The sequence below is a fragment of the Salvelinus namaycush genome, unplaced genomic scaffold (assembly GCF_016432855.1).
Source record: "Salvelinus namaycush isolate Seneca unplaced genomic scaffold, SaNama_1.0 Scaffold907, whole genome shotgun sequence".
In the NCBI taxonomy this organism is placed as follows: Eukaryota; Metazoa; Chordata; class Actinopteri; order Salmoniformes; family Salmonidae; genus Salvelinus; species Salvelinus namaycush.
The window spans coordinates 5,381-18,848 of NW_024061650.1; the positions used below are offsets into that span (position 1 = coordinate 5,381).

General features: G+C 50.8%; 1 protein-coding gene across 3 annotated transcripts; it reads right to left on the bottom strand.

Moving 5' to 3' along the window:
- Positions 1-4,911: 4,911 nt before the first annotated feature.
- LOC120043423 (ubiquitin thioesterase ZRANB1-like) lies at positions 4,912-9,572 on the bottom strand. 3 transcript variants are annotated; one of them, XM_038988005.1, is made up of 3 exons: positions 9,327-9,572; positions 8,736-8,932; positions 4,912-8,537 (listed from the first exon to the last, which is right to left on the bottom strand). In XM_038988005.1, exon 3 carries the CDS (start codon positions 8,472-8,474, stop codon positions 7,500-7,502), a length of 975 nt encoding a protein of 324 aa, XP_038843933.1. In that variant the 5' UTR covers positions 8,475-8,537; positions 8,736-8,932; positions 9,327-9,572; the 3' UTR covers positions 4,912-7,499. The 3 variants fall into 3 exon arrangements, with proteins under 3 accessions (XP_038843933.1, XP_038843931.1, XP_038843932.1); XM_038988003.1 differs by lacking the exon at positions 8,736-8,932; XM_038988004.1 differs by lacking the exon at positions 8,736-8,932 and having other exon boundaries at positions 9,248-9,572.
- Between the last annotated feature and the right edge of the window lie 3,896 nt (positions 9,573-13,468).

Here is a 13,468-nt window from a genome sequence, read left to right on the forward strand (position 1 = left end):
TTTCCCTTTCTCCCCGTCCGTCCCTTTCCCTTTCTCCCCGTCCGTCCCTTTCCCTTTCTCCCCGTCCGTCCCTTTCCCTTTCTCCATGTCCGTCCCTTTCCCTTTCTCCCCGTCCTTCCCTTTCCCTTTCTCCCCGTCCCTTTCCCTTTCCCCCCGTCCGTCCCTTTCCCTTTCTCCCCGTCCGTCCCTTTCCCTTTCTCCCCGTCCGTCCCTTTCCCTTTCTCCATGTCCGTCCCTTTCCCTTTCTCCCCGTCCGTCCCTTTCTCCCCGTCCGTCCCTTTCTCCCCGTCCGTCCCTTTCCCTTTCTCCCTGTCCGTCTCTTTCCCTTTCTCCCTGTCCGTCTCTTTCTCCCCGTTCGTCTCTTTCCCTTTCTCCCCGTCCGTCTCTTTCCCTTCCTCCCTGTCCGTCTCTTTCCCTTTCTCCCTGTCCGTCTCTTCCTCCCTGTCCGTCTCTTTCCCTTCCTCCCTGTCCGTCTCTTTCCCTTTCTCCATGTCCGTCTCTTTCCCTTTCTCCATGTCCGTCTCTTTCCCTTTCTCCCCGTCCGTCCCTTTCTCCCCGTCCGTCCCTTTCCCTTTCTCCCCGTCCGTCCCTTTCCCTTTCTCCCCGTCCGTCCCTTTCCCTTTCTCCCCGTCCGTCCCTTTCCCTTTCTCCCCGTCCTTCCCTTTCCCTTTCTCCCCGTCCGTCCCTTTCTCCCCGTCCGTCCCTTTCTCCCCGTCCGTCCCTTTCCCTTTCTCCCCGTCCGTCCCTTTCCCTTTCTCCCCGTCCGTCCCTTTCCCTTTCTCCCCGTCCGTCCCTTTCCCTTTCTCCATGTCCGTCCCTTTCCCTTTCTCCCCGTCCTTCCCTTTCCCTTTCTCCCCGTCCCTTTCCCTTTCCCCCCGTCCGTCCCTTTCCCTTTCTCCCCGTCCGTCCCTTTCCCTTTCTCCCCGTCCGTCCCTTTCCCTTTCTCCATGTCCGTCCCTTTCCCTTTCTCCCCGTCCGTCCCTTTCTCCCCGTCCGTCCCTTTCTCCCCGTCCGTCCCTTTCCCTTTCTCCCCGTCCGTCCCTTTCCCTTTCTCCCCGTCCGTCCCTTTCCCTTTCTCCATGTCCGTCCCTTTCCCTTTCTCCCCGTCCGTCCCTTTCCCTTTCTCCATGTCCGTCTCTTTCCCTTTCTCTCCGTCCGTCTCTTTCCCTTTCTCCCCGTCCGTCCCTTTCCCTTTCTCCCCGTCCGTCTCTTTCCCTTTCTCCATGTCCGTCCCTTTCCCTTTCTCCCCGTCCGTCCCTTTCCCTTTCTCCCCGTCCGTCCCTTTCCCTTTCTCCCCGTCCGTCCCTTTCCCTTTCGCCCCGTCCGTCCCTTTCCCTTTCTCCATGTCCGTCTCTTTCCCTTTCTCCATGTCCGTCTCTTTCCCTTTCTCCATGTCCGTCTCTTTCCCTTTCTCCCCGTCCGTCCCTTTCTCCCCGTCCGTCCCTTTCTCCCCGTCCGTCCCTTTCCCTTTCTCCCCGTCCGTCCCTTTCCCTTTCTCCCCGTCTGTCCCTTTCTCCCCGTCCGTCTCTTTCCCTTTCTCCCCGTCCGTCTCTTTCCCTTCCTCCCCGTCCGTCTCTTTCCCTTCCTCCCCGTCCGTCTCTTTCCCTTCCTCCCCGTCCGTCTCTTTCCCTTCCTCCCCGTCCGTCTCTTTCCCTTCCTCCCCGTCCGTCCCTTTCCCTTTCTCCCCGTCCGTCCCTTTCCCTTTCTCCATGTCCGTCCCTTTCTCCCCGTCCGTCTCTTTCCCTTTCTCCCCGTCCGTCTCTTTCCCTTCCTCCCCGTCCGTCTCTTTCCCTTTCTCCCCGTCCGTCTCTTTCCCTTCCTCCCCGTCCGTCTCTTTCCCTTCCTCCCCGTCCGTCTCTTTCCCTTTCTCCCCGTCCGTCTCTTTCCCTTCCTCCCCGTCCGTCTCTTTCCCTTCCTCCCCGTCCGTCTCTTTCCCTTCCTCCCCGTCCGTCTCTTTCCCTTCCTCCCCGTCCGTCCCTTTCCCTTTCTCCCCGTCCGTCCCTTTCCCTTTCTCCATGTCCGTCCCTTTCTCCCCGTCCGTCTCTTTCCCTTTCTCCCCGTCCGTCTCTTTCCCTTTCTCCCCGTCCGTCTCTTTCCCTTCCTCCCCGTCCGTCTCTTTCCCTTTCTCCCCGTCCGTCTCTTTCCCTTCCTCCCCGTCCGTCTCTTTCCCTTCCTCCCCGTCCGTCTCTTTCCCTTTCTCCCCGTCCGTCTCTTTCCCTTCCTCCCCGTCCGTCTCTTTCCCTTCCTCCCCGTCCGTCTCTTTCCCTTCCTCCCCGTCCGTCTCTTTCCCTTCCTCCCCGTCCGTCCCTTTCCCTTTCTCCCCGTCCGTCCCTTTCCCTTTCTCCATGTCCGTCCCTTTCCCTTTCTCCCCGTCCGTCTCTTTCCCTTTCTCCCCGTCCGTCTCTTTCCCTTTCTCCCCGTCCGTCTCTTTCCCTTCCTCCCCGTCCGTCTCTTTCCCTTCCTCCCCGTCCGTCTCTTTCCCTTCCTCCCCGTCCGTCTCTTTCCCTTCCTCCCCGTCCGTCTCTTTCCCTTCCTCCCCGTCCGTCTCTTTCCCTTCCTCCCCGTCCGTCTCTTTCCCTTTCTCCCTGTCCGTCTCTTTCTCCCTGTCCGTCTCTTTCCCTTCCTCCCCGTCCGTCCCTTTCCCTTTCTCCATGTCCGTCTCTTTCTCCCTGTCCGTCCCTTTCCCTTCCTCCCCGTCCGTCCCTTTCCCTTCCTCCCCGTCCGTCCCTTTCCCTTTCTCCCTGTCCGTCTCTTTCTCCCTGTCCGTCTCTTTCCCTTTCTCCCTGTCCGTCTCTTTCCCTTTCTCCCCGTCCGTCTCTTTCCCTTTCTCCCCGTCCGTCTCTTTCCCTTTCTCCCCGTCCGTCTCTTTCTCCCTGTCCGTCCGTCTCTTTCCCTTTCTCCATGTCCGTCTCTTTCCCTTTCTCCCCGTCCGTCTCTTTCCCTTTCTCCCTGTCCGTCTCTTTCTCCCTGTCCGTCCCTTTCTCCCCGTCCGTCTCTTTCCCTTTCTCCCTGTCCGTCTCTTTCCCTTCCTCCCTGTCCGTCTCTTTCCCTTTCTCTCCCTTCCTCCCTGTCCGTCTCTTTCCCTTCCTCCCCGTCCGTCTCTTTCCCTTTCTCCCTGTCCGTCTCTTCCTCCCTGTCCGTCTCTTTCCCTTCCTCCCTGTCCGTCTCTTTCCCTTTCTCCCTGTCCGTCTCTTTCTCCCCGTTCGTCTCTTTCCCTTTCTCCCCGTCCGTCTCTTTCCCTTCCTCCCTGTCCGTCTCTTTCCCTTTCTCCCTGTCCGTCTCTTCCTCCCTGTCCGTCTCTTTCCCTTTCTCCATGTCCGTCTCTTTCCCTTTCTCCATGTCCGTCTCTTTCCCTTTCTCCCCGTCCGTCCCTTTCTCCCCGTCCGTCCCTTTCTCCCCGTCCGTCCCTTTCCCTTTCTCCCCGTCCGTCCCTTTCCCTTTCTCCCCGTCCGTCCCTTTCCCTTTCTCCCCGTCCGTCCCTTTCCCTTTCTCCCCGTCCCTTTCCCTTTCCCCCTGTCCGTCCCTTTCCCTTTCTCCATGTCCGTCCCTTTCCCTTTCTCCATGTCCGTCCATTTCCCTTCCTCCATGTCCGTCCCTTTCCCTTTCTCCCCGTCCGTCCCTTTCCCTTTCTCCCCGTCCGTCCCTTTCCCTTTCTCCCCGTCCGTCCCTTTCCCTTTCTCCATGTCCGTCCCTTTCCCTTTCTCCCCGTCCGTCCCTTTCCCTTTCTCCATGTCCGTCCCTTTCCCTTTCTCCCCGTCCGTCCCTTTCCCTTTCTCCATGTCCGTCTCTTTCCCTTTCTCTCCGTCCGTCTCTTTCCCTTTCTCCCCGTCCGTCCCTTTCCCTTTCTCCCCGTCCGTCCCTTTCCCTTTCTCCCCGTCCGTCCCTTTCCCTTTCTCCATGTCCGTCCCTTTCCCTTTCTCCCCGTCCGTCCCTTTCCCTTTCTCCCCGTCCGTCCCTTTCCCTTTCTCCATGTCCGTCCCTTTCCCTTTCTCCCCGTCCGTCCCTTTCCCTTTCTCCATGTCCGTCTCTTTCCCTTTCTCTCCGTCCGTCCCTTTCCCTTTCTCCCCGTCCGTCCCTTTCCCTTTCTCCCCGTCCGTCCCTTTCCCTTTCTCCATGTCCGTCCCTTTCCCTTTCTCCCCGTCCGTCCCTTTCCCTTTCTCCCCGTCCGTCCCTTTCCCTTTCTCCCCGTCCGTCCCTTTCCCTTTCTCCCCGTCCGTCCCTTTCCCTTTCTCCATGTCCGTCTCTTTCCCTTTCTCTCCGTCCGTCTCTTTCCCTTTCTCCCCGTCCGTCTCTTTCCCTTTCTCCCCGTCCGTCTCTTTCCCTTTCTCCCCGTCCGTCCCTTTCCCTTTCTCCCCGTCCGTCCCTTTCCCTTTCTCCCCGTCCGTCCCTTTCCCTTTCTCCCCGTCCGTCCCTTTCCCTTTCTCCCCGTCCGTCCCTTTCCCTTTCTCCCCGTCCGTCCCTTTCCCTTTCTCCCCGTCCGTCCCTTTCCGTCCCTTTCCCTTTCTCCCCGTCCGTCCCTTTCCCTTTCTCCCCGTCCGTCCCTTTCCCTTTCTCCATGTCCGTCCCTTTCCCTTTCTCCATGTCCGTCCCTTTCCCTTTCTCCCCGTCCGTCCCTTTCTCCCCGTCCGTCCCTTTCCCTTTCTCCCCGTCCGTCCCTTTCCCTTTCTCCCCGTCCGTCCCTTTCCCTTTCTCCCCGTCCGTCCCTTTCCCTTTCTCCCCGTCCGTCCCTTTCCCTTTCTCCCCGTCCGTCCCTTTCCCTTTCTCCCCGTCCGTCTCTTTCCCCCTGTCCTTCCCTTCCTCCCTGTCCGTCCCTTTCCCTTTCTCCCCGTCCGTCTCTTTCTCCCTGTCCTTCCCTTTCTCCCCGTCCGTCTCTTTCTCCCTGTCCTTCCCTTTCTCCCTGTCCTTCCCTTTCTCCCTGTCCTTCCCTTTCTCCCTGTCCTTCCCTTTCTCCCTGTCCGTCTCTTTCCCTTTCTCCCTGTCCATCTCCCGCTCACTCTGTCGCCACTCTCCCACTGGACCCAGACAGACAGCAGACCTCTCCTCTCTGTCACAGTCTGCTCCCCAGCCTAGCCAAAGGAACTGTTCATCCCTACAGGCCTGAGGGAATACTTTCAATAATCAGAGATTCTCCCAGAACAGCAAGGACAAACACTCAGGGATTCAATGGGTCCAAGATTCCCTTCTAACTAAACACTCCCTTAATAATACTGTAGTTCTGTGTGTTCCTTACGTAACAATGCAGCTGCTGTGCCACTAACCGTAACAAGTCTATTTTCATTCTAGATAGTCATTCCTCCAACAAACACCTTGTGTATCCACAAAACATATATCTCTACTCAAGTGCATTCCATATAGCCAAGGCCTAGTCATGCTTAGAGAGAAAGCTCACCGTTTCTATCGAATGGTAGGCCTATAGGCTACCTTGCCTCTCTCCTCTGGCAACAGCCTGAGTCATGCTGGCACACGCACATGACCTGTACAGAGGCGCAACCAGTCCTTCTCTCCGGTGAGACCGGGTCCCTCTCCAGCACGGGACCGGGCCGCTCTCTCGGGTTGCTCTCCCAACATCATATGCCACTTGAGTATTTTTTTTTACTTTCAATTATTATTATTTTTTTCTCGCGTAGCATCGATTAAGCATCGGCACAATATAACGGAACCACTGTAGTCACTCCGTCACATTTAAGACCTCGGGAAAACTGAATTTAAGACATTTTGAGACACCCTGAAAACAGATAACACCAGCGTGAGAGTCTCATCTTTCCATAGGGGTTTGTAGACCAAACAGTTGGGACGCTACAAACGTTTTCATGAGGAAAAACAATAAATTCTGGACGTCTCGTGTCTGACAGACACCGCTGTAGCTCGGCCACCTTCCACCGCAGATGCGGACGGCCGCCACTGGTGGATGCAGTGGATTGAGACACAGCCCATACAAAAAGACACTTAATTAGATTTGCGCCGGGGCGCAGACATCGACTAAACGGGGGTTATAAAGAATAACCTATAGGATTAAAAATACCGGGGTTTGGCGCAGGTACAGCCGACTAGCGCTAGCTAACACCACAAAATGGATACTTGGGAGTCAAAGTATCGATATAATATCTTACAAAATAATATTCTGATTTCTAACTATAGATTTCCGCTCCCTCCATCACTTTGTAGCGTGGTCAGTTAGTGACAACCAGGGTGAACTACGTGGCCAGTTAGTGACAACCAGGGTGAACTACGTGGCCAGTTAGTGACAACTAGGGTGAACTACTGCAGAGTGGCCAGTTAGTGACAACCAGGGCGAACTGCTGCAGCGTGGCCAGTTAGTGACAACCAGGGTGAACTGCTGCAGCGTGGTCAGTTAGTGACAACCTGGGTGAACTACTGCAGCGTGGTCAGTTAGTGACAACCAGGGTGAACTACTGCAGCGTGGCCAGTTAGTGACAACCAGGGTGAACTACTGCAGCGTGGTCAGTTAGTGACAACCAGGGTGAACTGCTGCAGTGTGGCCAGTTAGTGACAACCAGGGTGATCTACTGCAGCGTGGTCAGTTAGTGACAACCAGGGTGAACTACGTGGCCAGTTAGTGACAACCAGGGTGAACTACTGCAGCGTGGCCAGTTAGTGACAACCAGGGTGAACTACGTGGCCAGTTAGTGACAACCAGGGCGAACTACGTGGCCAGTTAGTGACAACCAGGGTGAACTACGTGGCCAGTTAGTGACAACCAGGGTGAACTACGTGGCCAGTTAGTGACAACCAGGGTGAACTACGTGGCCAGTTAGTGACAACCAGGGTGAACTACGTGGCCAGTTAGTGACAACCAGGGTGAACTACATGGCCAGTTAGTGACAACCAGGGTGATCTACTGCAGCGTGGCCAGTTAGTGACAACCAGGGTGAACTACTACAGCGTGGCCAGTTAGTGACAACCAGGGTGAACTACTGCAGCGTGGCCAGTTAGTGACAACCAGGGTGAACTACTGCAGCGTGGCCAGTTAGTGACAACCAGGGTGAACTACTACAGCGTGGCCAGTTAGTGACAACCAGGGTGAACTACTGCAGCGTGGCCAGTTAGTGACAACCAGGGTGAACTACTGCAGCGTGGCCAGTTAGTGACAACCAGGGTGAACTGCTGCAGCGTGGCCAGTTAGTGACAACCAGGGTGAACTGCTGCAGCGTGGCCAGTTAGTGACAACCAGGGTGAACTGCTGCAGCGTGGCCAGTTAGTGACAACCAGGGTGAACTGCTGCAGCGTGGCCAGTTAGTGACAACCAGGGTGAACTGCTGCAGCGTGGCCAGTTAGTGACAACCAGGGTGAACTGCTGCAGAGTGGCCAGTTAGTGACAACCAGGGTGAACTACTACAGCGTGGCCAGTTAATGACAACCAGGGTGAACTCAGGAACGAGAGTGTTCCATTCATTTTCACCTGATCTTGTGTCTGTGTAATGTCCATTCAGACAGGACTTTATGTACAGTAACACTAATTTACATCCTATAATAACCACTCACTCACCTGCACAAGCATTGAGGAACAGCCAGTCCGTTTTCCTCATCCTGTTCTTAATCTGTTTGGTCTTCTTGAAATCAATGTTCTCTGGATGGTGATGCTGCTCCTCTCCGCTGCCCATCGCCCCGTCCGCCAGCTCAATCCTCTGGAAATCCATCTTTACCTCCGCCTCCCTCTTAGAGGTGGGTGGAGAGGTCATCCTCAGTCCCGGTCCCTGTCTCCCGCTCAGCCCCTTACTGCTCACCCCACTCCCTCTCCACCTGGCCCCGTCTCTGTCCTGTTCATTGATGATTGAGGATGTGGAGGAGGGAGCCTCCTCGGACTGCCCAGCCAGCTCTATAGGAATAGCCTCCCGGTTGTTACGTTGAGGCTGGGGGTGGTCGCAGACGATGCACTTCCGGGTCTTGGGATAGTTCTGGTAAGTACAAGCAGTGCAAGTCCAGTGCTGCCCGCTGCTACTGCCGCCACCACCACCTCCACCTCGGGTGTTGAGTCTGTTGAGTCTGTTCCGGTCATTGTACTCCTCTGTACAAGGGTCCATAGGGGGAGGGGCTGGGCGGTAGCCCACGTTGGTGCCTGATGTCTGGGGGGCCTCCGTGGGGCTGCAGGGGGTCCTTTGGTTGCGCTGACACAGACACTGGGTACAGCGGATGGCACGAGGCCAGTTCAGGTAGGTGCACATGTGACAGGACCACTTGGAGCTATTCTCAGCCATGCTGGGGGGCTTGACACGGGGCCTGGCACTGGAGTCTGGGTAGATTAGGAGGCTACCGCAGCTTCCCTCGGGGCTTGGAGGGTCCTGCCAGCCACAACCAGGCTCCGTACTAAGACTGCTGGGGCTGCTATTGTAGGTCTCCTTTGTGATTATGGGACTGCTGGGACACTGTGCACGACACATGGTGCACTTAACAGCGGAAGGCCAGTTCTCATAGGTGCAGTAGTCGCAGGCCCACTTCACTCCCACCTCTGTCATCACGGATGAGGTAGAAAGAAAACGGTTCTGTTCCCGTTACCAAGGGGATCAGTATGGCACTGGCTGCGGAGACAGAAATGCACAGAAATGTAAGGGCTACTTTAGCAAAATTGTTTCCTTATATAAAAAAAAAATGGGTAGATACATAACAAATATGGATAGGGTAAACCTTTAGCTGAACAGACAATAAGATAATAATAACAAGTGTTTGGAAAGACGACACATTTATCTGCATTTCATTCAGGTTTTTTTTAAGCTTACCGAGGACAATTTCATGTTCCGTACACTCCCAACTCAGGAAATACCGGCTAGCTAGTAGCTAAGGGGCCCACCACAGAGTTCAGTACCTTGAGTAAACATTGTACTTTGGCAAGCAACTCAACACCCCCAAGCCAGCGTTCATTGACGTTAGCTAGCGCGAAATGCTAACTAGTTCGCTTTTGTTACGGAGGCACCACCTGTCGGGGTTTGAAACGGACAGCCATGTTTTTTTACCGTCTGTGTCGGGGTGAAATATTGAAATAAACCCCCCCCAATGTCCCGTTTTTAAAATGATATTATTCGAAGTTAACTAACTAGTTAGCTACGCTTGCTAGTTAGCGAACGGTTAGCTTGCTAGCTAGCTTTGCCTGTTTGCCAATCTATCAACTATTAATATTAGCTAACGTTAGCTACTAGCTAGCTAATCCTATTATACTCAATAATGAAGAACATTGTCTTTGTCATCGATCAATAGAGTATTGTCAGTAGCTACTAAAACTATAGCTACCTACCTAATTAACTAACTAACTCATTGATGAATCGTATCTTTCCCTGTGTACTTTTCCTCCTCGGTCCAGAACCATAACAAACCTAAATCGCTCAGTCCTGCCTCCTCTTCGTTCTACCGAGCCGTTCTAGTCCGTTCTTCCAGTTGATTGCGTTACCCTTTTCTCTCACATGTTTTTATTTTCCCACTGTAAACTCTTATGAAAAAAAAAAAAGGGATTGTGTTATAGTGTAAAGCTCCCTTCCGTTTCGCTCTTTATATCATGTTGTCAATACCCCGGACTCCATGGTTAGTGGGGATGAATCGTTCGCGAACAACAACGATCGGCTCTTTTTTTGAACGGATCTTTTTTGATGAACGTCGGGAACCGAATTGAATTTGTGAAAGAGCGGTTCATTTGGCTCTCTCATTTGCTTACTGTTACGACTGTTTTGGGGGGGTTTAGCTCCAGACGATTTAACTGCAGATAAATTATACAAAAAAAAGTATCTGAAGTTAGTAATTCCTCACCGAAAGAACAATCGTTTGGGAGGATACTCATTCGGTTCCACACTAGACGCGTTTTTTTTGCAGTGATTTTAATTTGTTTCTCCATTTCTTTTGCAGGCCATCTAATCATTTGGTCAGGTGAAATGTATTTGAAGTCATATCTCACGATCTGACATGACGTCTGGCAACTTTTTAGGCTTTACATTAGAGATTTGTAATTTTTTTCACGGTTTTAGGTAGCTTAATTTTTAAGCACTAGGCCTACTGAACGAAGTGCCGTTTATGAGCTAAATGAACGGTTATTTTAGGTGAACGTAGCCAAATGAACCGGATCTCCGAAAAGACCCTAGGTAATATCACAATTGCAATTCCTTTGGAGAGTCTCAATCGCATTCTCCTTGTAATCCTCTCTCTCCTCGCCTCCTTCTCAAAACCCATTGGAGGACAAGGTCAGAGGGGCGGAACTTCTGGTTTTGTCATCCAATGGGTTTCGAGAAGGGGGTGAGAAGTGAAGGTCCCGTGTGTAGTTGGTAGAGCGTGGCGCTTGAAACGCTAGGGTTGTGGGTTCAATTCCCACGGAGCGTAGTACGAAAAAATAAGAAAATAATGAAAATGTATGCACTCACTACTGTAAGTCACTCTGGCTAAGAGTGTCTGCTAACTGATGTAAATGTAGAAGAGAGAGGACGCGAGGATCAAGCAATTGAGGTACTCCCCCTTGCGTCATTTCTCATCGCCTCCTCAAAAACCACTGGATGAGAAGCTCAGAGGTCTCCTCTCGGAATGCCTAGCCATAAAAAAAATCGCCTGTGTTTTTATTGGCTGCGACGAAGATAGAGGGGAAAGACATTTTAATCTGACGGAAGGAGTAGTACCACAGATACTTTGGTAGTACATAGATATTTTGAGTATGTTTTTCACCTTTCCCCCAGTTCCCATTCTGCGTTAAAGTGTTTCAGTTTTCACCCCACCCAGTAGGCGGCGGCAATACACCTTTTTTGGTTGTAGTCAGACAGAGATAAAGAAGAAGATTGAGGGGGGAAATGCAAAGATGATATATTATATTGATAAGATAGTTAAGTGACCGCTCTAACGATGGAAATACATGTCCTCAAAGAAGGAAGGCAGGCCGGAGGCGAGATCAGGTGAGACGATTTTAGCCAATGAGAGGGCCGATACGCAAAGGTGTGTAAAGTAATTAAGTAGAAATTCTTTAAAGTAGTACTTAAGTATTTTTTGGGGTGTATCTGTAATTTACTTTACTATTTATATTTTTGACAACTTTTACTTTTACTCCACTACATTCCTAAAGAAAATAATGTGCTTTTTACTCCAGACATTTTCCCTGACACTTAAAAGTACATTTCGAATGTTCAGGCAGGACAGCAATATGGTCCAATTCACACACCTATCAATGTAACATTGTCATCCCTACTGCCTCTGATCTGGCAGAGTAAATATACTAAATATAAATACTGCATTAGTAAATTATGTTTGAAGTGTCTGTCTGTCTAGTTTGCTTAATATCAGGAATTTGATGTATAGCATTTACATTTACTTTGTAATTTTAAACAAGTATAGACTACTTTTCCCACCGCTGTACTTAAGTACATTTAAAACCAGATACTTTTTTTTAGACTTTTACTCAAGTAGTATTTTACTGGGTGACTTTCACTTTTACGTGAGTCATTTTCTATTAAGGTATCTTTACTTTTACTCAAGTAGTATTTTACTGGGTGACTTTCACTTTTACGTCAGTCATTTTCTATTAAGGTATCTTTACTTTTACTCAAGTAGTATTTTACTGGGTGACTTTCACTTTTACGTCAGTCATTTTTTATTAAGGTATCTTTACTTTTACTCAAGTACGGCAGTTGGGTACTTTTTCCACCAAATCAAATCAAGTTTATTTTATATAGCCCTTCGTACATCAGCTAATATCTCGAAGTGCTGTACAGAAACCCAGCCTAAAACCCCAAACGGCAAGCAATGCAGGTGTAGAAGCACGGTGGCTGGGAAAAACTCCCTAGAAAGGCCAAAACCTAGGAAGAAACCTAGAGAGGAACCAGGCTATGAGGGGTGGCCAGTCCTCTTCTGGCTGTGCCGGGTGGAGATTATAACAGAACATGGCCAAGATGTTCAAAATGTTCATAAATGACCAGCATGGTCAAATAATAATCAGGAATAAATGTCAGTTGGCTTTTCATAGCCGATCATTAAGAGTTGAAAACAGCAGGTCTGGGACAGGTAGCACGTCCGGTGGACAGGTCAGGGTTCCATAACCGCAGGCAGAACAGTTGAAACTGGAACAGCAGCAAGGCCAGGTGGACTGGGGACAGCAAGGAGTCATCATGCCCGGTCGTCCTGACGCATGGTCCTAGGGCTCAGGTCCTCCGAGAGAGAGAAAGAAAGAGAGAAGGAGAGAATTAGAGAGAGCATACTTAAATTCACACAGGACACTGGATAGGACAGGAGAAGTACTCCAGATATAACCAACTGACCCTAGCCCCCCGACACATAAACTACTGCAGCATAAATACTGGAGGCTGAGACAGGAGGGGTCAGGAGACACTGTGGCCCCATCCGATGATACCCCCGGACAGGGCCAAACAGGAAGGATATAACCCCACCCACTTTGCCAAAGCACAGCCGCACCACTAGAGGGATAACTTCAACCACCAACTTACAATCCTGAGACAAGGCCGAGTATAGCCCACAAAGAACTCCACCACAGCACAAACCAAGGGGGATACGTGTGTGAACGACAGTCACAACTAAGGCCTTTTATCAATTAGATCTGCTCACCTCTTGCTGGATACACATCGAGTATCCTCGATGAAAGGTGGCTACCAAGAAGGGGAGGACAATTTTCCATTTGCCTACGAATTTACACACTCCTCGACCACTCAAACACTTATCAGTGTCAGGGTCACAGAGGAGACAGGACGGAGCACTCCTCGACCACTCAAACACTTATCGGTTTCAGGGTCACAGAGGAGAGGAGGACGGAGGACGGTCTTTTGCCCAAACTAGAAAACCCCTAAGTTGTTTTTTCTCAAAGTTGCCATAATGTCACGTGCCATCTAAACATTAAAAAAAAAAACTTCTATTAAATAAAATAATCCTCATGTAATTCAACACTTTCTTATAAGACCTCCATATAAAAAAGGGCGTAACTGGCACGGGCAGACAAATCTTCTCGCTTCGCCACTTGCTCTCTGGAAAATGTCAATTTTCTTGCAAGTTAAAGTTTTTCTAAAAGAGCCACTGTGACACTTCAAAATGCTCACCTGTTTAGCTAAAAAAATATATATATATATATAAACAGTACCAGTCAAAAGTTTAGACACACCTACTCATTCAAAGGTTTTTCTATATTTTTACTATTTTCTACATTGTAGAATAATAGTGAAGACATCAAAACTATGAAATAACACATATGGAATCATTTAGTAACCCCAAAAAAAGTGTTAATCAAGTCAAAATATATTTTATATTTGAGATTCTTCAAAGTAGCCACCCTTTGCCTTGATGACAGCTTTGCACACTCTTGGCATTCTCTTAACCAGCTTCAGGAGGTAGTCACCTGGAATGCATTTCAATTAACAGGTGTGCCTTGTTAAAAGTTAATATGTGGAATTTCTTTCCTTAATGCGTTTGAGCCAATCAGTTGTTGTGACAAGGTAGGGATGGTAAACAGAAGATAGCCCTATTTGGTAAAAGATCAAGTCCATTT